Source organism: Fundulus heteroclitus, chromosome 5 (genome assembly GCF_011125445.2).
Source record: "Fundulus heteroclitus isolate FHET01 chromosome 5, MU-UCD_Fhet_4.1, whole genome shotgun sequence".
Lineage (NCBI taxonomy): Eukaryota > Metazoa > Chordata > Actinopteri > Cyprinodontiformes > Fundulidae > Fundulus > Fundulus heteroclitus.
Window position 1 is genome coordinate 31984505 of NC_046365.1, and position 26009 is coordinate 32010513.

The 26009-nt window shown below is 40.6% G+C and overlaps 2 protein-coding genes across 2 annotated transcripts; one reads left to right on the forward strand and one right to left on the reverse strand.

Moving 5' to 3' along the window:
• Positions 1-1039: 1039 nt before the first annotated feature.
• On the reverse strand, positions 1040-10653 carry LOC105939196 (fascin). The gene is made up of 5 exons (XM_012881269.3): positions 9604-10653; positions 5066-5222; positions 4864-4985; positions 3345-3515; positions 1040-2361 (listed from the first exon to the last, which is right to left on the reverse strand). Exons 1-5 carry the CDS (start codon positions 10421-10423, stop codon positions 2156-2158), a joined length of 1476 nt encoding a protein of 491 aa, XP_012736723.2. The 5' UTR covers positions 10424-10653; the 3' UTR covers positions 1040-2155.
• Positions 10654-17406: 6753 nt separating this feature from the next.
• Positions 17407-24760, forward strand: plk1 (polo-like kinase 1 (Drosophila)). Its single transcript, XM_036137428.1, has 11 exons — positions 17407-18110; positions 18637-18805; positions 19955-20099; positions 20184-20277; positions 20359-20584; positions 20665-20707; positions 20810-20907; positions 21037-21114; positions 22508-22662; positions 23742-23924; positions 24010-24760. Exons 1-11 carry the CDS (start codon positions 17748-17750, stop codon positions 24199-24201), a joined length of 1746 nt encoding a protein of 581 aa, XP_035993321.1. The 5' UTR covers positions 17407-17747; the 3' UTR covers positions 24202-24760.
• Positions 24761-26009: the final 1249 nt, after the last annotated feature.

Consider the following 26009-nt stretch of genomic DNA (forward strand, 5'->3'; position numbering starts at 1 on the left):
ATCGGTGTATTTAATCAATAACGGCTGGTTTTTGGTCTGCCCGAGCTGCTCATTTACTGCAAGGCATTGCAGAAGGTCAGGCTCGGTCCAGCATTACTTACAAGTGACTTATTTATTAAGCAAATAGGCATTATGATAGTTCTGTGATACTGCGGGTAGATGGCGCCACGTCTGTTTATATTTGTTCATTGTGCCCATTCTTGGGCCATATTTAGCCTAAAAATGGACCATCAAAACCCTCTCAGGATGAACGCTTGGCGTTAATAACTTTTTTTTATCATGATCAAATGGTTTTTGTTCCTTTTTTTAAGCATATAACGTTGCTATATACCTTTAAAGCTGTTCTGAGAAACAGAGGGCAGGATCCTTCTTGATCTCAGTCTGATAGAAAATTAATCGGCAGAGCTGCAAAGGTCTGTGAGTAAGACAGCCTCTAAACCTGATTCAGTTATAGCAGTTCTGCAAGGAAGAATAGGCCAAAATCCCAACAAAGTAGTGTGAGAAGCTTGTGGAGAGTTGAAAAAAAAAAAGTCATACAATTTAAAAGATAATTTGATCAAACACTAAGGAAATTCTTCTGAATAATAAAAGTATTAAAAATCTCCCACTAATTATTCTGGGATTTAGAAAGCAGAAAAAAATTCTCCTTCTAACGGACCTAACAAAGTAAAATTGTTTGTGTCATTTATTGTCACAAAGTATAATAAAAGATTGTATGGGGTTTCTAATGTATTATTCTGGATTACACAGACATTCCTGTCCATAGCTTTAGTTTCAAATAGACCTATATCTAATCTTCCTTTCTTATCTAAAATTCTTGAGAAAAAAGTAACTAATCAACTATGTGAACATTTACAAAGTATTGACCTATTTGAAGAGTTTCAGTCAGGCTTCAGAGCTCATCATAGCACCAAAACAGCTCTGGTGGAGGTCACTAATGATATTCTCATGGCCTCAGATAATGGACTTGTGTTAGTACTTGACAATAAAATTGAATTGAAAATATAGACAACTGGTGAAAACAAAAAACAGGCTAAGGTTGACTGCGTAAGAGAGCACTTTATTAAAGTTTCATTCGGTTCAGTAAAATGGAAAAGCACGAATGAGAAAGCAGTAAATGGTATACCAAAGGCACAACAACAATAAAAGCCATTAGGGATGAAGGTTCTACCATTGTGTCTGCACATTGGCAGCAGCACCCTGTTTAGATCTGATTGAGAAAAAAAAACATGTGCTTTTGATTTATTTCAAACAGACACTTCATAATTGTAAAGATCTTTACTCAGTGTCATTTCACAGTTTAAAATAATGTACTTATGTGCATCCAAGGAAACCTTGTTCTTAAAAACGTCCTCTTTCACCACCTGTGCTTTTAACTGACTTGTAAAAAAAAATTATATTAAAAGCCCCTTTCAGGTTTCTTCACTCTTTTTATTCTTATTAGATTACATGTTGTAACGGTTTCTGACCACAGGGATCTCTGAGGATGTAATATGGAAGTAAAAGCAGCTTTATCTTCTTAAGCTGTAAATTAATCAATATTTTATGAGTGTGAAGAACCCTACTTACATCTAAAAATGGAGCACATGGGCAAATCCTAGATTCACCATCCAACGTTTCCATGGTTATCATGTACTGAACCATTCAACGACAGCGAAAGCCTTATTTACAGCCGATGGATGCAAATCATTCACAATGCTTCATCTGGTGTCTTATATAAATGTTTCGACAGACAGCAATGAATGAGAGCAGAGAATCTAGACAGGAGGTCTTTATAGCAGCAGAAAGCTTGATAATGAAGGTTTAGAGTTGTACAGTTCTACTTGTTTGTTTTACCAGCAGTCACCACAGATAGGTACAGCTTGTGTAAGTTTGTCTGGGTGTGACAACAAATGATTTGTGGTGGCACATTCAGAACAATGAGAAGTAGCCGGAAATCTCCAGTAGAAACCCAGGAAGCATAGTCAATTATCAGGAAAGAAAATGCCTGCAGTGCCCTGGTGCAATGGTATTCAGTTTTTACAACACGACCAACCGTCCAACCAAATTCACAACTGCACACACACAAATATGGAGAAAAAAAAACATCCTGCAGACATTGAGCATCAATAGTTTGAAGCATTATGCGGACAAAGACAAAAAAAAAAGTCACTTCTTAGTATTCCCAGAGGGTGGCGCTTTCCACAGAGTCTGCGCTGGCCTTCAGCCCTCCGGCATGGTCGCCTTTAAGGTACTTCCCACCCAGAGCGCGAATCGCCATCTTGTTGAGATCACAGAACTCAAGCAGGAACTGGACCGGTGTGGAGCTGCTGCAGACCACTGCAGAGTCGTCTCCAACGCACCAGTACTTCCCCTGGGAGTCTGCACAAACAACATTTCAGATAATGAAGCCCAGAGCACACACAAGCGATGCATACTGCCAAAAGCCATAACAGAAAAGTATGCTTTACATTTGATCAACCTGATAACACATGAATCCAATTTACTGTGATATGAAAAATAAAAAGTTGCCTGTTATCGGCGTATCGGTGTGTGGATGTGTATGCGTTTGTGAGCACGATTGGGTGAATGTGGCTACAGTGTCAAGAACTTTGAGTGGTCAGCATGACTAGAAAAGAGTTAGATAAATTTAGTTAATTTTCCATTTTGCATATTAAATCCACAAAACATGAGAGAACAGTAGAAACACAGTACTAAAGACAGTGCACACCTAAGGCAGAGCTATTTAAAAAATATCTCAGACGAACTTCAAGGCTCAGATTTCTTTCAATTATCGGCCATTATCAACGGTGATTAGATTTCAAGTAGTCTTTTTTTAATTCTATTTATTGAAGAACATATACAAAAAGTACAGAGGCACAGAGGAGTATTGCAGTGATTCATTTTATAATACAAAATAGAACAAATCTACAAACGCACGTGGTATTTTCTCTGTTATTTGTTGCACGTCATGATCTCTGTTACTATTGTTTTGATTGCAGATGATACCTCGCAGTACCTACCGGCAAAATTTTCAGTACCAGTTCAGTTTAGTTTCTGAGCAACTTTATCTGATACTGAAAGGATAAAGACATAAAAACAAAATCTAATGCATAAATTATGGTTGTGTGCACACAAAACAACATCCTTGCTTCTCTAGGACAGTTTTGATGGACAATAAATAGAAGCGTTTTGGTATTGAATGTGAAAATATGAGATGAACATACAGCAAGGATTTATAAACTTTAAAAAAAAACAACTCAGGAGCTTTCTGAAGAAAGCTGTATATTCTACAGACATTAAATTTACAGATTTTTTTTTGCTTTTAAAAGGAAACTGTTTGAAGGTTGCCAAGTGTCCCTTACCTTTAATGGAATAAGCACCGTTGTGAAACTCCAGTTGGAAAACATCGTAGGAGGCCCGGTTGGAGTCGAGGGTTGGAAGTCCAGCTTTACGAGCTCCAATGAAACCATGCTCTCCACGCAGAACGATGATTGGACGGTTAATCAGCTTCACAAGGAACTGCTCAGCCTCCCCTGAAATGACAACTTATTGGTATCTGAAAATGGACTAGTGCCTATATTCAGCTTACTAAAGACTTGATTTTCTTAATATGATTACACAACTGCATGAAGCTTGTTTGCAACATTTGGTTCTGATAGATTTTAGCTTTTTTATTGTGGACTGGGAAAAAATTAATAATATGTCCTTCTTACATAAGAGGTAATGATCAAGTCCTACAGGATTTTGTGCTTATGTCAGTACCTTTAAATTTAAACATTGTTTCAGTAAAAATTATTTGAGTGAAGCATAAAAATACAAGAAAACTGACCAAAAGCAGAATTAGGGAAAAAAAACACTATTAATGTTTTAAGAACATACTGTGTAAGGAAATTTGCTGTCATCCACAACTCATAAAAATATTATTTTGGGTATAAAATGGTAAATTGATGAGCTAAACACTGTTAAGTATTGTGAAGCAACTGAGCCAAAAATGAAAGTCAGCAAGGTTAGAGTTTGAAGCTTTTACCAAACATATAACAGTTTTACAGAACCGTCTTCACCATGAAGGAGTCTCTTAAGGTCTCTGGGCTCCAAGGACTCCAAGACTCTAAAGTCTAAAGGGTTTCAACCATCCCCGTGTCACGCAATTTTCAGAACAAAAGCCCCAAGGTGGGGCAACCAAAGCATCCTATCAAATAAATAAGTAAACATAATTTTATTTCACATTTATTATCAGAGTATTAATTCCTGAAATGTGGCAGACCGATCCTGCACAATCTGGTTGACATCAAACAGATGTGCTGGCCTGCTGAATCAGTGTACACGGCTTCACAAGACATTTTCTAAAACTCAAGCTTTGATTGTGTAATAAAACAAAATGTAGACCCCAAATTTCAATATATGACATTTTTATAGTTTAAATGACATTTTAAAATGTTGTTCTAGTCGCTGGTTGCATCAGATCTTCATGTTCGGAGATGTGCTTCACTTCTCTAGAATCAGAACAAATGATGTCTCATCTTTCCAGTTAAAGTACTTTACAGCCATTTGTAGTCAACATGCCAACATGTGGCTGCGGTTGTTGAAAGCATAAAATGCTGAGAATGCATTGCTATTGGGTTGGCTTGGTCACTGAGCACACAACAATTAGGAAATAATTTGGTGTTCTGATTTGCGGATGCAACTTGATTAAGTTGTAATTGATGTCATTCCCAAATGCAAGTTTGGGCTTGTGAGTGAGGTAAATGGAAAACAGCTAATTGTATTTGAATTTTCCGATATTCCTGCCTCTAGATACAACAGAAACTCAACCTTAAAGTACTTTTACCATCAGAAACTGTGTTTTGATTCTAAAACAGAAACATTAGAACGAATACTGACCTGTATTGTCAACTGCAGCAGCCAGTTGTCCATTCTTCTTGGCAGTCACATACTTCCCATTGGCTGCACGGATCCACACGCGACCATCCCGCCACTCCAGTTCAAAGTAGCTGTTAGCAGACCTGAAAAAAAATGTTAATACAGATCTTATAATCTGCATTTTTAAGATGCATACAGCCCTACCCAATATATGGGTTATTACTTAGTGGAGGCCGTGCACTGCAGTCCGCCAGCAGGCGTCAGTGTCCAGTATTTCCCAGCAGCGGTTCTGAAGGCACACTTCCTGTCTTCACGGTTCATTTCCACTTGGAAGACTTCTTGGTCTCCTTCCTCACTCTGATTGGCTGACAAGTCCATGCCTGGAAAAGTAAGTAAGTATCTGTTGTCAGCTTTCAATCGTGGCTAGGGGATTTAAACCTTCCAAAATGTGAACAGTAGTTCATCTGATTTCAGACAACTAAAAGGGTTCTACCATTCATTGAGCACCATTTACCAAATAGGGCAGAATCAAATGTACGCCTGTCTTTCTTACAAATAAAAGTTGTTGAACATTACGTCAGACAATAATTACGAGAAAAGCAGCAAGCAATACTTAAAAATAGAAGAATTAAGATATTGCAGTGGTCTAAAGTATGGAAAACTAATTTCAGATATATGGTTGAGAACTCAGCTACTCACATTATTACCAAGACCTCCTCATTTTGCCATATTACCTCAGTCCTACAGCAGCTCTATTGGTTCCCTGTTAGATTCAGAGTCCCTTCCCTACACATTCAACGCCATCCAGAATGTCGCTCCCCCCCCTACCTTTCAGATCTTACAGCTCACATTGCCACTCCCTCCCACACCCTTGGATCTTCCTCTTCCATTCACTTTGCTGTTCCTCCTTCCTGCCTCAGCACCACGGGGAGCAGAGCTTTCTCTCACTCTGCTCCCAAATTCTTTAGGCCCAACTCTCTCGTCCCCGGACATCCGCAATACCTAAACTAGGGCTGGGTATATATCCAAATTACAAGAATTGACTTGATTTTGTGATTTTGATTGTCAAGATTTCAAATTAAATCTTTTTGATCTGATCTGATCTCAAATTATATTGCTGGTATTAAAAATGATTTAATAATCAAAGTACTTTTTACACAACTTCTCTTTTAGATTAGATAGTTACTCTGACCAGAAATATTTAACATGTTTTCGGCTCAGTATGTTTCAGTATGGCTCAATGGTAGAACACCACCTCCAGCCTCCATTTCCTCTGTTGCTAACCGTTAGCCTCTCCATAAATAACTGCTCAATACCAATAGGCTAATTTAAAAGCATATTAGAGACCATTTTTGTCATGAAACTACATCATTGAAGAAAATAAAAACTGTAAGGGAATGCAGGCTGGCTGAAATTAGGGAAATTTGGCCCTCGAATTTTTGGACTGTATATTTTATTTTTCATTTTAATATCAGTCTAAACTTACTCATACATTGATTTTAGCCAAGGACTTTAAAAGGCGGAACAGAAAAGTTTCTGGCTGCCAAAAGTCACGGGGAGGTTGGAAACCACATATTGACTCTATCAGATTAAAACCAAACGTTCTAAAACATTGGCAGTGTTATATAAATTTGAAGACATTTCAAATAAAAAAAACATTACATCCCTTGTACTGTTCATTAGTTTTGCCTTACCTGATGTACTGTACTGAGGTGTGGGGAAACACCTATAAAACTAATTTAAACCCATTATTCATAATTCAAAAGAGAGCTATTCGAATTGTAAATAAAGCAGATTATAGAGAGCATACAAACCAACTTTTTGTTAATTTAAAAACATTAAAATTTAAAACTGCTCAATTCATATGCAAAGAGATAGTGCTTATGATCTTAGAGGGTATAAAACGTTTAGAAACCCAAAAGCAAGAACAAATGTAAAACAACATTGTATTTCTTTTGTTGGGGTTATACATCAGGTGCTAAAAGACTGCACAACAATAATAATGTTTAAAAACATATTTAAGAATAATTTGATTAAACATTGTGAATCATGTGAATGTAATCAATAGCAGTCGAATATTGGATGTATTACCTTTTTTTCAAAATGTTATTATTGTAGAATAATATTTTCTTTTCTTTTCCTAAAATCATATTTTGGTATGTATTATAAAAGGTAGCCATCTCTTGTTTCTTTAGTAGTCCAATGTAAATTGGTTTTGGAGGGTGGGCATTATAAGCTTATTGCTTCTGCCAGTACACTCTTTTTCAGACTATTTTTTTATTTATAAGATAAGATTAGATTAGATTAGACTTTATTGATCTCACAGTGGAGAAATTCACTTGTCACACTATATAGGTCCTTATGTTACAAGGACCTATATAGTAATTTATTGTATACTTGTGTGTCTGAAACAAATCAATTAAAAATTCAAAGTACACAGAGAGGATCAAAAATCTGGTGAAATAAAGACTCTAGCAACGCCTGAAGCACTAGGAATGGACCAACGTGTTTCGGTGTGTGCCGTTGATCCGGGTCATGGTTGATTTGGGACGACCCTGATGAAAGCCACGAGCCAAAACGTGTTGGTCCGCATGTAAAGGCTTTTCCAAGTACTTACAGTGTTGCTGGAGTCTTCATTTCACCAAAAGGAGAAACAGAACAGCAGCACATGCAGACAATCAAATTTTAACCCGGCATTTGTTTGACCAATGCACATGTCATCTCCCCCAGCCAAGATCAACCTCATTCCATCATCTTCCCTCTTCTATATTCTAAATCCCTCTCAAATTCCTAACAGTGATGCTGAATTGTACTGTAAAGGATCAGTGCTAGCAGCAGACAGCATCTGAGGCTGCGTGGCAGCAAAAAAAGAGGTTGCATGAGGTGTGAAAAATTCCCTGTTCAACAGGACAGTCTGAGTCACCCAGTTCTTTGTAGCCTCTTTTCTCCGCATCTCCTGCATTTCATTCCCTCTTTGTCTCCAAAAATACATGTTCTAATTTCCCTGCTGCTCTAAGTCTATTCTAAGACACCAGATGACACAAGGCTGTGTGTACCTCAGCTGACCCTGGTCCAGCAACCACAGTCCAGGGGTAGAATTACTGCAGAAAAATGTTAAGCGGTGCAAAGACAGGCCAAGTGGATTGGGAATGTGAGAGCATGGTAATGAAAAACACATGGTGCAGGGAAAATGAATACGCTTTTTTTTTTCCTACTTTCTCTCACACAACTTCCTCTGGTCCATGGGCCAAGCTATGCAGTGACTTTGGCATCTGGAAAGTTTCACAAGAGGTGGTCAGCATATTTGAATAAATAGTTCAACTCATCGAAGCATGTCTTTTCCTTCCATTCATATAAATTAAAAGAGATATAAACCTAACATGACTTTAGAAAGGGCTTACAGGTGCAAAACTCCAGATCCCTGATGTTACTAAGGACCCAAAATAAAAAATTCAAAATGTTTGTTTTACCTTACTGTATTGATCTTTTGCAAAAGCTGCGTTTTGTTTCCAAAAATAAGAGACAAAACAAAAAAAAAATCTGCAGGCCAATATCACTCCAAGGTGCTTTAGTTTACTGGGTTTGGATAATTTATGGAAGCCCATTTCCACCACTCTGATGAAAAAAAAAACAAGCAGACTCATGTATCTCATAATTATGACTTACTTATCTCATTATTATGAGATTCTATCTCATAATTATGACTTATGAGATGCAAGTGTGTTTGTTTTTTTATCAGGGTGGCAGAAATGGGCATCCACAATAACTAGAATGCAACTGTGAAAAAATAATTATTTCATAGCCCCAGCTCTAAGGTAACCCTAGGCCCAATGTCACAGGTACACAAGCGTTTGCTCATAAGAAAATTGCATTTCTTTGTCTTTGTGTATTTTGATGGTTGCTTCACATGGCCACATATTGTCTTGCTATAGTTACAATAATGTTTTGTGTAATCTTCAACGTTTCTGCACGGATGAAGAAACTTCTGGGAATCATGCCATGTTCAGGATTTGACGAATATAAAAGTCACTTAGGAAAAACTACTTTCAAACTGCAGATATGATTTTCATCTAGATCTGCCCCGGTTGGTGGCCAGCAGGTCAGAAACTCTAATACCTGACCTAATACCTGTAATTGTTACCAGGGAGCGCAAACAGCATCACCCTTTGTCGTGGTAGTTGTTACTGGGTGAAGAAAACTCTAGATGAGCTTTCTGTAGCCGTGGTGAAGTGTTTAAAATGAAGTCAGAGGAGCACATATATCTAAGACGTTATAGCTGCAAAATGGTTGATCTTTTGTTATTTTGATGCTTTTGCCGTTTTGGTTGTGTCGTGCCAAACTTTTTTTGGGTATGCAAATCGACCCAGGGTGTCACTTTGCAGCCAAACTGTTAATTAGTGTTCTTTAAATAGTAAATATTCATAATAATAAAAATAATACTGACGGGCCAGAGCTTTACAAATATTGGAGATATGAAATTGGCCAAAAGTCTGACTGGTGCATCTCTAATTAACAAGCTTGATGTTGTACTGAACCATCATCACTATGCGTAAAGGGGGCTTTTGTTGATAGGACTTAAAACAGAGGGTCACATCTTTTTATGGGGTCCCAGAATGCAAGAGTCTGGCCAAGGAGCGCCAGTGCCGAGGGGGGGTGGGGCAGCAAATTTAGAGGTGGTGCCACCTTGGTCTGATCAAATTGTATTTTATTTATATATTTATTTATTTAGACTCTGGTCGCTGTTGAGCCGCAGAGCCTCACCTTGCCTCGTAGAGACATTCCTCTCGTTCCCCGCAGTCAGCACCACCTGAGCGTGGCTGCGCTCCAGGCCAAACAGTTCATCCTTTCCCACCCGGCCGCTCCTCCCGGACTTCATTGTCCCCGTGGGACCCACCGGCGCCAGGTAGCGGCCGTTGCAGTCGCGGAATGCCACTTTCCCGGAGAGGAATTCCAACATGTAGCCGGTGTCCTTGTCGGTGTTGGCCGACAGGCTGCCGTCGTTGCGCAGGAATCGGTTGTCCGAGGTCTCCAGGTGGTAGCGCTGATCTCGGTAGACGAGCGTCACCAGCGAGTCGACGCCCCAGGGGACGTCCCGGTCTATGGAGACCTCCTGGGCGCTCAGGTGCGCGAAGCGTTTGCGCGCGAAGCTGTACAGGTTCACCTGCGGATGGACGGCCAGGTGGACGCTCCATCTCTCCGCCGGCGAGGCTGTCTGCGCGAAGCAGGTGATCCGGTCCTCGCTGCCGCCGAGGAAGCGGCCGTAGGGCTCCGACTGCAGCGACCACCGCCCGTCCTCATGCGCCGTGATGACGAAGCGGCAGTCCCGGCCGCGCGTCTCGCTCTCCGCGGTAACGTTGCCGTCTTTGTCCGCGGCGAGGTAGCGGCCCAGGTGGGACATGAGGAAGACGGCGCTGCCGTCCTCGCCGGTCTGCTCCAGCGTCCAGGTCTGCTTCTTCTTCAGGCTGCTGGCCGAGGCGTTGATTTTGAAGCCGAAGCTCTCGGCCGTCAGATACTTTCCTGCGCTGTTGATGAGCCCCAGAGGGATCTGCAGCAAGTCCCCGTCGGCGCCGTTCAGAGACATGATGGAGGAGAGACAATAAGAGCAAAGGGGAGAAATGCAAGGAAAGGAGAGACAAAGAGCAGCTTTGCTCTGGCAGAAGAAGAAGATGATGATGATGATGACAGAGTATCCCCCGACTGCAAATCCTCACTGCTTTTGGTCGAGCTGCAGGACTTGGCTTTTTTTTTTTTTTTTTTTGCACTCTGTTCACGCCCCTCCACAGACAGCAGCTGAAGGGAGAGAGATGCAGTTTTTACAAACCACCCCACCCCTATAACTCCTTTTCAGACTTTGTCTGTACCCACTATATTCTAATCCTTCTTTTTCTTATTTTTCTCCCTTCAGGTCTGCATATATTACAAATGTGCAGATCATTTTATCCTGAAAATATGTTCTTTTTTTAATCCACGGGCACACAAATGTGAAGCACACTATAATATCATTTCTATTTTCTTTCTGAAGGACAAAATTGAATAAATATAAATAAAAGCCCCCCTTCCAAATACAATGTCCTTTGTTCTCATGAATCTTAACCTGACAAACTGAAAGAAGCATGTGCCATTGCTGGTTTGCTGTGTCTTCACTTACAGTCATAGAGGAGAATTTACATAGGAGAGCTGGACAGGGCAATTAAAAGGTCCTGTCACAGCCATCTGCAGGCCCAGTATCTGCTCATTTGTGCAAGTAGGAACAGGATGAATGCTGCCAGAGCCCTACAAAGTGACCTCCAGCGGGCCACTGGTGTAAATGTTTCTGATCAAAACCATTAGAATCAGACTTCATAAGGGTGGCCTGAGGTCCTTTAGTACCAGGCCCTGTGCTCACTTCCCCTCACCACAAAGTTCGATTGCACTGCAAAAAGGGAGCTAAAAGTAAGTAGAATTTTCTAGAAATCAGTGTATTTGTCCTTGAATTGAGCTGCAAGTTTAAATGATCTGCCAGTGGAATAAGATTCTTCCACCTAAAATAGGGACAACTCACCTCCATCATCTTTTTTTAAGTGCAGTATATCAAGTTATCTTATTTTAGGGGTCAAAATACTCATTCCATTGGCAGATAAACTTATTTACCTGCTCGAATTATGGACAAATGCATTCATTTCAAGAAAATTTTACTTACTTTTAGTTCCCTTCTTACAGCGTGACATTTGACAGAGAGCATCAAAATTGCTAGGTTAGGCACCGGCTCCCTTTTCTTTTCACAGACTGCCATTAGGTATCAGGAATCTTTAGACTTATTGTTAAACCCTTCGCTGGTCCAGTGAGTCCTGGGTTCCTCCTGGTCCATGATTCAGTACGCAGGCAGTTCCTGGATGATGAAGGAGCTGACACTGGCTGGCCTCCATGCTACCCTGACATAAATCCAACTGAAAATTTCTGGGCAACCATGTTTAGGTCCATCTGACATCATTGGGTTGCACCTCAAACCGTCCAAGAGCTTCACGATATCCTGGTGAGGTTCCGGGAGGACAAACCTCAGGACACCACTGTTACCTCATGAGGAGCATGCCCTGATGTTGTCAGGCATGTACACATGCATGCGGGGGCCCTACAAACTACTTAGACTTTGACTTAGACAACTTTATTTGTCATTTTGTATGCACAGAGTGCGTACAGAACGAAATTTCGTTGCATACAGCTTGTAAATTGCAGTAAAAATTAAATTACAGTATAAGGTGCATCAGTGATTTAAAAGTAAACAATTTAAATGTAGACAATGCAGGAGAAGTCACAGTGTACAGGTGAGTATTTTTAAAAACCATTTGTATGTACAGAATTTGATTGTGCAAAGGGCATTTGTGCAAGAATGCATTTAAAAACTAAGAGTTCGGCAGCATTGGTAATGCTAGATGGAGATGCAATGATGCAAAATGTGCAATATGCGAATGTTGTGCAGAGTTTATGGGTTATAGTTCAGCAGTTCAGCAGCCCACTGTGGGCGGATCATCTTCATCAAATGATGTGGCGTCCTTTTGTTCCCAACAAATATCATCAGTAGGGACTTCCAGCAGGATTTTTTTATTCATAGCTGATTGACTTTGATTCATCTTGTTACTGAAAAGTGCTTTATAAATAAACTTGCCTTGCCTTGATGTGTTTTCAAAGTGTTTGTTTAATTTATTTGAGCAGTGTATTGTCATTGCGCTTTGGGTGGTTAGCATGACCGGAAAAGCACTATATAAGTTCAGTCCATTTACCATTTTATCTACAAAAGTCTGCCGTGGTGTAAATACTGAATAATCTGCACTTCCCAAACTCATGAGCGTACAAGAAGACACATTCTTTGTATTTGAGATATACTTTTATTTCTTTAGATTTCTAAAAGCACATTGATCAGAATTATGACTTCAAACAGTCAACAAAAAGTATGTCATAATGTTTTGGAGCAGCAGTTGAAAGTATTTAAAACTTGTGAGAATTAAGTCAAATTTGTTTCTCAGTGTCTTGGTTATTACCTCACCTTGTTAAGTAACACAGGACCAGGAAGCCTTACGTCATTCTCTAACATCAAAGCTATAAATTGGAATTATAACATGCATAAGCACCTGAAAAATGGAGCAACTGTAGCAACTGCTGTCTTTTTTTGTAACACAATCTGATACCCATAATAGCTTCCAATACATTTTTTTGTTGTTTTTGAAAACCTTAAGTTTTACCCTCATATTATAGGGACATCTAGTTTTTCTACATTTAAAGTTAGTTACGTTAAATCTGGTTATTCAAAGTAGCATGAGGTCGTAAATACAAAGTTGATGAAATAGATGTTCCTCACCAACCTTGACGTCACAATCCAACATGGCATCCATCAGCACCGGCGCCCCCTAGTGGTGTGTTCTCTCCCCGCTCCTCTCCTCCCTGTACTCAGACAACTGCACCTCAGCGGATCCACCTCTGAAACCCTTAAAGTTTGGGGATGACCACTGTCATTGGAGAGATCCAGGATGAGCATACATGCAGGAAATGGGTCGGCTGGTCCACTGTTGCAGTCAGAATCACCATGAAGGGTAACCTGCTCAGTAACGCTGGACAGCTGGAGAAATTCCCCCACATGGCCTCATCTCCCCATCCTCGACAACGCTGTTCGGTTCTGGTTCCTAGAAACCGCCCTTTGCTGGGACCTGAGCAGGCCGTCACATATGGACCTTCTTTTGGAAGCAGGCCCAGCAGAGGCTGTACATCCTGTGGCCTCTGTTCTGTGTTTGTCCATCGCTGTGTGGTTTGACTCGTCCACAAAACAAGTCAGATCCAGACTGCAGCAAACAATGGGCTCTTTGCACGTCAACCTCCATGTTCGAGGATAAGCGGATGGGTCACTTCCTGTCTATTGAAAGGGGCATATTATACTAGGTGTGTGCAGGGCTTGCCCAAGCTGACCGTTAACAGTGTCCATCACATTTGTAAATCATCATCCAAAGTAAATTAGAGCAAGGCTTTAAAATGTATGCATCATCTTACATCCATGGATACGAAGGTGAGTGGTACATTCCTTAAGCTTTGTGGCTAACATTAGCTTTGGCTTATGCTAGTAGGCATTATTCACGGACACTGTTAGTATAAAAATGTGCCAGTTCAGTATCTGAACGATCTCAGTCTAGCGGACAAAGTTTAACCTTATATTATCTTTTCATGTTGATGTACGTGATGCTTTATTGCTGTTGTTAGGGTCAAACAGAGATTAGGTAAAAGGTGAGGTTTTGGTTCTGGCTTTTTGCGTCAGATCCATGTGAGCAGCACGGTGACTCTTGCCTCACAGCAAGAAGGTCCTGGGTTTGAGTCCTGGGCTCGGCAGGAGCCTTTCTGTGTGGAGTTTGTTCTTCCCATGTCTGCGCAGGTTTCCTCTGGGCGCTACCATTAAAGACATGCTGGTCAGGTTGGACATTAGTGACGGCGCGCTCAGTCGCAGCAGCTCAGGCTAACCCTCCATCTGATCGATGAAATTACGTTGTATGTACCTTGTATATATAATTAGACATAAAAAAGCATGAAGAAGCACTAAAACCCCATAGTTTAAAAGTAGGGCAGCAATGGTATTTCAGAGTTTGAGTTCAGCTGACTGCTCAGATTCAGATTTATATTGCATGTAGAAAAATATGGCCATTTTTGTTAAGGCCGCCATGTTATTTCATTTTATTATTTTTGTTAAACCGTTATGGTACGCTTCAGTGGCCACTGTCTCTCAACAGTTTACCTGTTCCCAGCGCTAACTCGTGTTTCCTGTTTCTCACAGATCGCTTCATGCACTGGATCACTCTCTGGACGCGTTCTGAAGTCTCAAGTCAAGTCCCAGGAACCCCTTTGCTCAGATTTTGCTCTGACACTCTCCTCGAGCCCCCTTGGTGTTACCAAGCCGGACAAGAGTTCCCTTCCGCACCCTCCCTGGTTCCTCCAGCTGCTTACTGCCACTGCCTCCTGCTTTGGTGTTGCTCGGACATCCGCCAAGTCCCATCTACCCGCTCACCTGTCGCCCAGTCACCGGGCTCCACCTCAGAGACCAGCTCCACTGAATCCGTCTTCCCACAATAAAGCTCTCTGTCTTTTAGAAAGGCCACTAGCACCTTTATTTGTGTTCTACTACAACACCCCAAAATAAAATATTCTTTAAGGTGAACTCCTTTATCCCCAAGTCCTTCAAACTCTCCCTTTGTTCGCTGTTGACTCCACATCTTAAGATCACATGTTCAACAGTCGCCTCTTCCTCGCAACCTTCACATTTCACTGTTTCGTGTTTCCCTGTCCTGTGCAGAGTACTATTAAGTGTACAGTGTCCTAACTTAATTCTTGAAATGACTGTTTCTTCTTTCCTGTATGTCAGATACAGGGTCAGGAAAAAGGCTGCCGATATCTCTGCATACTTGACATGTCCTGCACACAAACTGTTTAGACATTGGCCCTCAGGTCGGCAACGCAGAGCGCATTTTGCAAAAGCAGGCTGCCACAGAAACAGTTTCTTCCCCCATGCTTTCAGTCTGATAAGAACATGACACTTTACAGACACTTTATGTGGCTGTAGGGTGTCTAATGTGGCTGTAGTCACATATATCTTTATTTACACTTCTGATGGTTAGAAAAACATTGAATCACCTACTCCTTGTGTACTGTACAATCTGTGAACATACTGCATTGCTGCAGTGTCTCAATATATAGTACCTACATTGTTATTCTCTCATATTGTCAACAATCAGGAGCACAGTGATTTATAAAGGTTGATGTTTTTTGACTCCTAAATCCTAGTTTTATCTTCTATAATAATGGCAAATTAGCATGAAGGGAGATGTTTTCATAAAGAGCATATAAGTAAGTTTGAGAGTACAGGTGTCCAAAGCAAGGTTTTAATTAGTTTTCTCTTTTAATTTGCTGTTATAAACAAATTGTATCAAAGCTTCAAAGGTACGAAATGACAAAAGGGTAAAATGACCAGCAGCCCATTTTGCAGTAACCAACTTGTACCTGCCCCTGTAATGTTTTGACCCATTTCGAAAACTAATGATTTAAAGTAATTTTCTAGTGTATGCTCATAGTCGTCTGTAAGAAAATGTGTTTATGTGGTGCCTGTAACTAAATGACAACCAATAGAAGGTTGCACATAGTTTTTCTATTTTTTTTTTTTTTTTTTGGGTCACGGGTAATTATTTGTTCTTTTTCTTTTACTAAACAGTTACCAAAATCTCCCTCTGGTCAGTCAAGTCACAGATACAATTTAAGAACCTTCTTATTATTCACTTTCATAATTTATTGTAATAAGTAACTGCCAAGAGACATAAATTGCCAAATGATGGTTAAGTACATGGGAATTATGTTGTTTATTTACTGTTATGGTATGGAAAGAGTTTAAATGTAATTTATGACAAAATTACTTTATCATCTTCACCATCCCCATTCATTGGTATGTGATAGGGATGAATTGGCAAAGGGAAAAATTAACTATAGCTTTTATACATACAGTCATTTCTCGTCAGCGATTAAAACAATATGATGAAATAACTAATAGCAATAACCATATTACACTATCATGTACTTTATGACTACTGTTTTGTCACAACTATCACTAAGTATATTCATCTATTTGCTCATTTTTCCTCCCATTTTGCACGTTACCAATTTGTTCTCACCTGCTTTCATGTACTTGTACACAAACTATTTTGTATCTTAGTAGGCTACTTAAACTGATCAGTAACAGCTTATTTCTCTTTGTACAGCATTAACAGTTTTTTTTTTATGTAAATAGTCACAATAATGGTAAATTTTTATCTCTAATTTAGTTGGTGGTTACGATTTATTTTAATTCCTTGAGGGGTTTCAATCCCAGTAGCCAGTTGACTCTGATGATGCATTATGGTTTAAGTATTGGGGTGGAGATAAGATGGGAAGAAATGGTGACATATGTGTAAGATGGGGACACAAAATGGCAAGGGGGGGGGGGGGGGGCTGATGACGTTCTCCAAATACCAGAGCTGTTACAATTCCAGAAAGCAAATAAAACTAAATAAACATAACCTAATCAGTTATCATTTTTTCATATGAAAGATATGGTAAGATCATCTCAAGTCCATTTTGGTGTTTCACATCACTGGGACCTAGAGTCCAACTTTGGGAACGACTGATCTGGTAAACAACAGCTCTTCCAACTTTCCCTTTTGTATTCCAAGCACGCTTTGGAATTTGGTTTTACGGCATATTTTTTTATTATTATGGTAGTAAATATGTTTGCAAAAAAAAGTAATTTTCACAATACAATATCAATATACTCATTAAAAAAACGCTTTTCTTTTCATTTAAATGATTATTCCAACTACAATGTGCTTAAATCCAATATTCACTTCATTTCCCATAATAACTTTCTTCAGGAAACCACTGGCAACTATCAGGTTTCTGATGACCCAATCACGACGCAGATATGGCGTTCTCGTTCAGCGATAGGCTCTTTTTCGCAAGCAAGTCCCACGATGCATTGCTGCAACGCCTTACAATTCAAATCGTGTGGGCCAATCAGAGAGCGCGATAACGACAGAGGCAGCATTTTAAACTTGTACCGAAAACTGTTTTCATAAAGCAGGACACAGGACCGTCGAGTAACCGGCGTCGGGCAGGTCGGGTAAATTAGTTGTCCTTTTAAAGGCTGTAGCTTTCAACGCGTCGCTGTTTTGATGGTTAAATGTTGCATTAATGAGCGCTAGAGCAAAACTAGTGTTAGTTTTGATTTAAATACGAATGCAAGTGGAAGGAAGCTAGCTTGCCAGTCTGAACTAACGTCTGTTGAGTTAGGGTTAGCTTTAGTCGCTTCGTCGAGCTGCTTAGCTCGTTTGATTTTTATCTTAAAATAACCGAAAAGCCTCCTGAAATCGAAAATGAGTGCTGGTGTTGCGAGGCCAGCGCCCGTATCGGTACATTCCGATCCGAAGTCGGCGCCTCTGAAGGAGATCCCAGACACCCTGGTCGATCCCCGCACCACGAAGAGCTACACGAGAGGACGGTTCCTGGGAAAGGGGGGCTTCGCTAAATGCTACGAAATCACAGACGTGGAGACGAAGCAGGTATTCGCCGGGAAAATCGTGCCCAAAGCGCTGATTTTGAAGCAGCACCAGAGGGAGAAGATGACGTCTGAAATCGCCATTCACAAGAGCCTCAACCACGCGAACGTCGTGGGCTTCCACGGCTTCTTTGAGAACGACGACTTCGTCTTTGTGGTCCTGGAAATCTGCAGGAGAAGGGTAGGTGCAGTGATTAAAAACAAGAAAAGAAAAAAAAAAACGAACGACAAGCTACGTGCTTTTTTTTTTTAAAAAAGTGTGGTGAAATGCAATGTATTTTGAACATGACTAGAGCTTTTATGTCGGTGAAGATTCTCATTATCAATCCAAAAAGGTAAAAAAAATTAAAATAAAACAACTAGACTACTATTAGGAAGCCGAAGACGCTTTGTTTCCCTTCCAGGAAGCTTTCTCAATTCAAAATGTCCGGAGTTCCATTTAAATAGAGAAAGCTTCCTGGATGGGAAGGGAAACGTCTTAAGTTTCAGACTAAAAGTCCAGTTTTTGTATTATTTAACCTTTTTTTGGATTGACTTAGGCTTTACATTATCTTGGAACATGAATCTTTGTGTTTGGCCCTTTAAAATAAAAACTTACTGGGCTTGGGTTTAGTACTGCAGCATTGCCTCCAAGGTCACTATTTAATCAGCTGTGATACATATTTGGAGTTGAACCTGTACTTATGAATGAAAACCTGTCTTTTCAGTCCCTGCTGGAGCTGCACAAGCGCCGTAAGGCTGTCACGGAGCCAGAGGCCCGGTACTACATGACCCACTTGCTGAACGGGGTCCAGTACCTGCACAACAACAAAGTCATTCACCGAGACCTGAAGCTGGGAAACATCTTCCTCAACGATGACATGGAAGTCAAGATAGGTGCGTGTCCATACGTTTCTGTAAACGCAAACTCACTTTAAGTATAGTTTCTCACATCTGGAACACGCCACGGTCAGCTGATCGGTCTTTTGCTATTTCATTCCATTAATATAGACATTTCATGTTGACTTCTGTCAACACACGAGGCATCTGATAACAGTCGAACCCTTTGGATCTCAAATGATTCAAATCTTTATCTGTTAGAAGTTGCTTGACCATCATAAAGTTAGATTAAAGGTGCATAGCCATGTTATTTGACTTTGGAAAAAAATTAATTTAAAATTTAAATTTAACTAAAAAGATTATTGCGTTCTGGTGGCGTATTAGTTGTTGTTTTTTGGTGTTTTACGCTTTTTTTGCTCAATATGTTAGTAAAACCTTTCGTGATTATTTACAATTTTAACCTAAATACTTAGTGTGCATGCGCAGCAGGGGTTAAAACAAGGAAGTGGCTAATAGCTATTAGCATCTCCCTGCAAAACAATAAAGAGTCCAAGATCCAATAGGGGGAAAAGCACAAAAATATGATTTCAATGGGAATATAGTCTGGGAATGCAGTTTAAACGTTGGTGTCACTGAAGCAGACGCTAAACCTGCTGATCGCTCAGGTGTGACCGCATAGCTGACTGACGTGAGTAAATGTTCTGATATGAGGCTTTTAAAGTTGCTTAGATCAGTGTATTTAATAATAGTTGGTCTTCGCTAACGCAGAGCTGCTGCTTTACTGAGACGCATTGCAGAGCGTCAGGCATTACAAGTGAATTATAAATTAAGCAAACGTGCATTATGATAGTTTTGCGATACTGTCGTTAGATGTCGCCACGTTTGTTTGAAGTTAATTGCGCCTGAGAATAATTTTTCGGCTTAAAAAGAACCATCAATACACTATCAGGATGGAGGCTTGGTGTATACAACCTTATTTTATCATGATCAAACAATTTTTGTCTTTTATACGCATATTACGTGGCTCGATTGATGTGCCTCTTGTGATGTCATTGACCTCAGTGCACATCCAGCAGGATTTACGGGTATTCGATGCAGTTGTGGAGTCCATACTTTAGTGTATATCTCTATTACACAATTTTAAAAGTGCCATCTTATTACTTGAACGTGGATCTTAACTCAAAACGTGTTTCTTTCTTTTTGTAGGGGACTTTGGTTTGGCCACTAAGATCCAGTTTGACGGCGAACGGAAGAAGACGTTGTGCGGAACGCCCAACTACATCGCACCAGAAGTGCTCTGTAAAAAAGGCCACAGTTATGAAGTAGACGTCTGGTCGCTTGGCTGCATACTGTAAGGGTTCGAATACAGTCGCACGTGACAGCAGAAAATGATCCGGGGCAATAATCGATCCTCCGCGTCTGCTCTCCTTCTCAGGTACACTTTGCTGGTGGGTAAGCCCCCGTTTGAGACGTCCTGTCTGAAGGAAACCTACAGCCGCATCAAGAAAAACAACTATGTCATCCCCTGGGTAAGATCGCTGAACAGAGGTTTTCATAAAGCAGCATAAATAGTAGCTATTAATATGTTTTAAACAACCCAAAATGTACAGCACATCAACCCAGTTGCGGCGTCGCTCATCAAGAGGATGCTGCACGCCGATCCTACTCAGAGGCCCACTGTGGCACAGCTGCAGGAGGACGAATTCTTCACGTCAGGCTACATCCCGCTGCGCCTGCCCACCACATGCCTCACTGTGGCCCCACGCTTCTCCATCGCGCCCTCCACCGCTGCAGAGCTCGGCCTGCGCCGTCCCCTCACCGCTTTGAACAACAAGGGTAACGACTCTCCTCAAGTCTGAAAGAGTTTATCGCTGGGTTTTTCTGTTCCTAGATTTATTTATTTTTCCTGTTTTCAGGTGGGACAGAGAATATAGAGGGGAAAAGTGAGCCCATGCCAAAGTAAGACGAGTGCTTTCATGCAAGTCTGTGATCAGCGTTTCTGTGTTTGCAATAAATTGTGGACATTATAGAAACTGTTCTGCCTTATTGTTTTATTCGTAGGGAGGCTGAACCGTCAGAAAACCACCTGAAGGACATGCTGCAGCAGCTCAACAGCATCATGGCCTCCAAGCCGTCGGAGAAGACGCTCATCCGGCAAGGTTGGCTCACACTCTTCGGTTCTTTTAGGCCGCTTGTGGCAAGTTGGAAAAGTTTTAATAAACGAAGCCTTTCACCTCTGCATTTCGTGTTTTGATTGTTTTTTTTGTTGTTTGTTTTTTTTCCCTCAGAGGAAGCTGAGGATCCCGCATGTATTCCCATCTTCTGGATCAGCAAATGGGTTGACTACTCAGACAAATATGGACTGGGTAGGTATTGGAAACTGTCTGCCTGTCAACGCATTAAAAACATTTGACGAATAAATGGCTCAGACATCAGTTATGCTTTGTAATGGCACTAGTGTTAAAGTGAAAACTGAATGTTTAGTACGCAGACCTCCAGGTTGCTATAAAAATAGTTTGAACTTAATATAGAAGGAAAAATGTGTGGGAACTGTTACCCGTAGACTCGTCAAGGACTAATGGGGTTGCAGTCTCTTGCCACAAAGCAGTGCATCTAGTTTGTCTTTCAGATCTAAAAGGGGTAAATAATAGAATAGGATTATATATACAGATGTGTTTTTAAAATATGCCCTCAGTTACTCTTCAGGTGTAAATGTTCATAAGGGCTTATAAAACTGAAACTCCGCTTCTCCAGCAGCACCTGGAGTGAAAAGGTGACTGCCATGGCAGTTTTAAAAAGTGGCATAACAAATTTTCACAGGTAAAAAAAATTTAAAATCAAGTTGGTTCTTTTTGAAAGAGACTTTGAATTTACACGTGACTAAGCAAAGGGTTGGCTTTCTGTCTTTAACGACGATGCTCTTTTAACGTGGCGCATTTTGTTACTTTAAATTTTAATGGATGAAAATCATAGTTTTGTTGATAGTAGGCCCCACGCATGTATACAATAGGTGGTGGTAAGAATCTGCAGTTTGCAACCAAAAAAAAAAAAAAACAGTTCTGCATTCGACTGGACGCCCTGGTTAAGCTAGGGCTGCAACTACTGATTATTTTTTATAGTTGACTATTGATTATTTTATTTTCAATTAATCATGCTTTTTTTTTTTTTTTGTATGATCTTCATCACTTAAGTTGCTTGTAAAAATATTTTGACTCACCTGTTGTCTACACGGCTTTGAACGCCTTTTTATTACCTCTTGTTACCATCTTAGATTTATAAATGATCCTCCATAAAATATTCATTTTAAAGTTAACTGACTTTTACTGAGTTTATTTTTAATATTTCTATGAAAGTTGTTTTATTCATTTATTTGCTGTAAAAAAAAAACTAATATTTTGACCTTCAATATTTTGACCATTGCTTAATGTTAAATACTTGCCCAACTGTAGCCCAGTAAAAAAAAAAAAAAAGAAGAGAATAACGTGTTTGCAGTCATTCTTGTTCACTTGTCTGAAGTACAAACTGAATTGTTCCAGAGAACCAATAAAATAAGTCTTGTTGACTTTAAATACTAAGAGCTTCATTACAGTGTTAACTGGAGGTTTGAGAAAAGAAACATTTGCTACATGTTAACAATGGTTAAAGAGGTTGTTCGTGTATGAAGACGTGCCTGGGGTAGTTTAGAGAGAAACGGTTTTATTTCATAGGTGCGTTTATTTAAAGCCATCCTCATCACGGATTTTAAATGACTTTTTTTAGGCTACCAGCTGTGTGACAACAGTGTGGGCGTTCTCTTCAACGATTACACCCGCCTCATCATGTACGCGGACGGAGACAGCCTGCAGTACATCGACAAGACGGCCGCCGAGTCCTACCTGAGCGTCCGCTCATTCCCCGCTGCTCTCAACAAGAAGGTCAGTGGTCACAGGGATCCGGCTCGTTGTGGAAGTGAACGAGCAGGATGTCTCTTCACATCTGGGAGAGAGTAGGAAAGCATTGGCTTCATTCTGAATCCCTTTCACTCTCAGATCTATTGATCTGACTGACCTGATGCTCAATCGCCCACTTAACAGCTGATTGTTGCAGGTTTCATATCGACAATCTCAATACCTAGCAAGTCCTACCCAAAGGTCTTACATGATTGTCTGAAAAGTATTGGAAACTATCTAAGGTAATCTTAAAGTTTAGGGCTGGATGATAATTCAGTAACGAAATATATTGATCGATAGACGTATATTGATAATAGAAAAAAAAAAGGGTAATAAAAAGTTCAATAGACTGACAGTTTTCCTTCCTTTTGCATTTTAGCCATGTAGGTTAGTATTACAATCATTACGTCCTCCCAACCAATCACAAATGACCCCCCCCCCACCTTATATAAAAAAAATAATTTTGCATTTCTTGTGAAAAGTTTGTTGAATGAAGGGTTGAGTTTGAATTCACATTACAAAAAGAGAACTAAAAATAAGTCAAATTTTCTTGAAAGGAATGTATTTGCCCTTGATTTGAGCAGGTAAATGAGATTCCTTGCCAATGGAATGAGTATTTCTACCCCCCCTGAAATAAGATAATTAGATATGCTGCACTTGAAATAAGGTGATGGAGATGAATTGTTCCTATTTTAAGTGCAAAAATCTTATTCCATTGGCAAATAGTCCTATTTACCTGCTCAAATCAAGGAAAAATACTTAAATTTCAAGAAACATTTCCTTATCTTTAGCTCTATTTTTGCAGTGCAGTGTTTGTGTCCTGTATCTAAAAACAGGTCACTTAGCAACATCAGAAAATGACCAGGGCTGCACTTAGAATATGTTTTTGAATTTGTTGATAATTATCTATGAATCAATATTTCTATTTTGTCGATGAGCCTTTTTCTCTATCGTCCAGCCCTGGTTATGTTTGACTCAACCTGGTTGTATAGAAACGTTTCTCCGGCCAATTCCCTCAGCAGTCCTGGATAAAGCCGTCTTCTCCTCTCTCTCTCTCTCTCTAGATCACGTTGCTTAAATACTTCCGTAACTACATGAGCGAGCACCTGCTGAAAGCCGGCGCCAACGTGGCGCGGCGGGACGGCGACGAGCTGGCGCGGCTGCCGTACCTCTCCATGTGGTTCAGAACGAAGAGCGCCATCGTCCTGCACCTCAGCAACGGCACGGTCCAGATCAACTTCTTCCAGGTTAGCCCCGCCCCCCTGCATCCTGTTGTCTGTTTGTCTGTCTCTGTCCTCAGCCTCACGGTCAACTCCTCTGTTTTTTTTCCAGGACCACACCAAGCTGATCCTGTGCCCGCTGATGGCCGCCGTCACCTACATCGACGAGAAGCGGGACTTCCGCACCTACAAGCTGTCGCTGCTGGAGGAGTTCGGCTGCTGCAAGGAGCTGGCCAGCCGCATGCGCTACGCCAAGCTCATGGTGGAGAAACTGCTGGACAACAAGTCCTCTGCTGCGCAGTAGAGTCTCTCCGTCCAGTCTCCTGTCCCTGTCTGTGTCACAGAACTTTGATTCCCATACCATGAAAACCATTTCATGGGCCAAAACCTCGTATCCTGTGTTCAAAAGGTTTCTGCTCTTTAATGGAGTTTGTTTTTTTTCCCCCTCTTGCCTTTTGTTGATGAGGCTCGCCTTTAATCAGCGCCGCGAATAATCTTGTACATTCAGCAGAGTAAAGGCGAAAACATGATTTCTACTTTCTTTGTGCACTATTGTCTTTCGTTTTGAACTCTACAGAGGCTGAGAGCATGTCGGACTGAGTCTTCGGCGTGCAAGATGCATTAAAGAGAGGCTCCTCTGGTCCACTTCTCTTGCTTCTTCTTTTTATATCTGTGTAGAGAATTAAGCCGTGTTGATGGTTTCATCATGTACATTCTTCCTGTTTGTGTTTGTGTTTTTTAAAAAGATTTAGATAAGAGTTTTCAGTAAGATGTACAGAATGTACATACTGCTAAGTATGCTCACACATTTTAAAGATGGTATACCTCTGCCCCAGTTTCAATAAAGATTCTTTTGAAATGGTCATGTTTCGGGTTTTTGGTACGTGTCGCCGGTCCTGGTGAAAGTCCACTTTTCCTTTTTGAACAGTTTTAAATATGTCAACTGGTCGTTATCAGAACTTTTGCGTGAATTAATGTGTTAATGCAGGGTGAGGTGGATGGTTCTGCTGAGGTACTGGGTCTCTTAACACTAGATTCTCTGTGGGTTCAGGGCGGTTTGGCCAGTGAAGAACTGTGATACTGTTATTGGACCAGCTACTGGTACCTTTTTATTAGGTAGGCACACTGCAAAAAAGAGCTAAAAGTAACATTTTCTTGAAATTAGTGCATTTTACCTTGAGATGAGCAGTTGAATAACTTGATTTGCCAATGGAATGAGTATATTTAACCCTAAAATAAGATAATTGGATACCTTGCACGTGAAACAAGATAATGGAGAGTAATTGTTCCTATTTTTAGTGCAAAAAATCTTAATCTATTGGCAAATAGTCCTATTTACCTGCTTAAATCAAGGAGAAATACACTAATTTCAAGAAATGTTTACTTACTTTTCGTTCTCTTTTTGCAGTGCAGGTGCCAAGTTCTGCTGAACGACATGGAGTCCTCCATGAAGCTTCTCAGCAGGAGGAAGCAGGAAGTCCTCTACAATCTGGTAGATGGCTGCGCTGACTGGGTTTAAACGCAGGGCTGGCAATACAGATGATTCTGGACCCAGAAGAATCAGAACCAGAAATACTTTAATAATCCCAGAGGGAAATTGCTGTTTCAGTACAACCACCATCACAAACATTTCAGGGGGAGAATATTTACTGAGGCCTTGCTGCCAAGGACACCAGCTTACTCTGTGCCCACAGGGCGCTGCCATTACTCTGTGGAAAAATAGAGGCCACAAAAAGGAAGGTGGGAGGGGAAAAAACACATAACTCATACTTTATCCTGTTACAGGATACAGTTTGAGATATCAAAAACCTCTTGCACAAAATGTCATCAGACTTAAAATTCAGAACTCTAAAGTGGGCTTCAACTGATTTGCCTTCTGTGGCGTTCTATGACTGAGAATCTTCACCAACAGCCTGATCTCATTTTTGCATGTGGTTCTGTTGGCTGACTTTTCAAGCTGTATGCAAACAAAATTTAGTTCTGTACGCACTTTGTGCATACAAAATGACAAAGATATCTATCTTCTTCAGGCCATGACCTCCAGGGTGAAATGGAGCAGCTTGCTGCCGGGTTGACGGTCAGCTCCTCTATAGGTCTGAGGCTGTGGTTCTA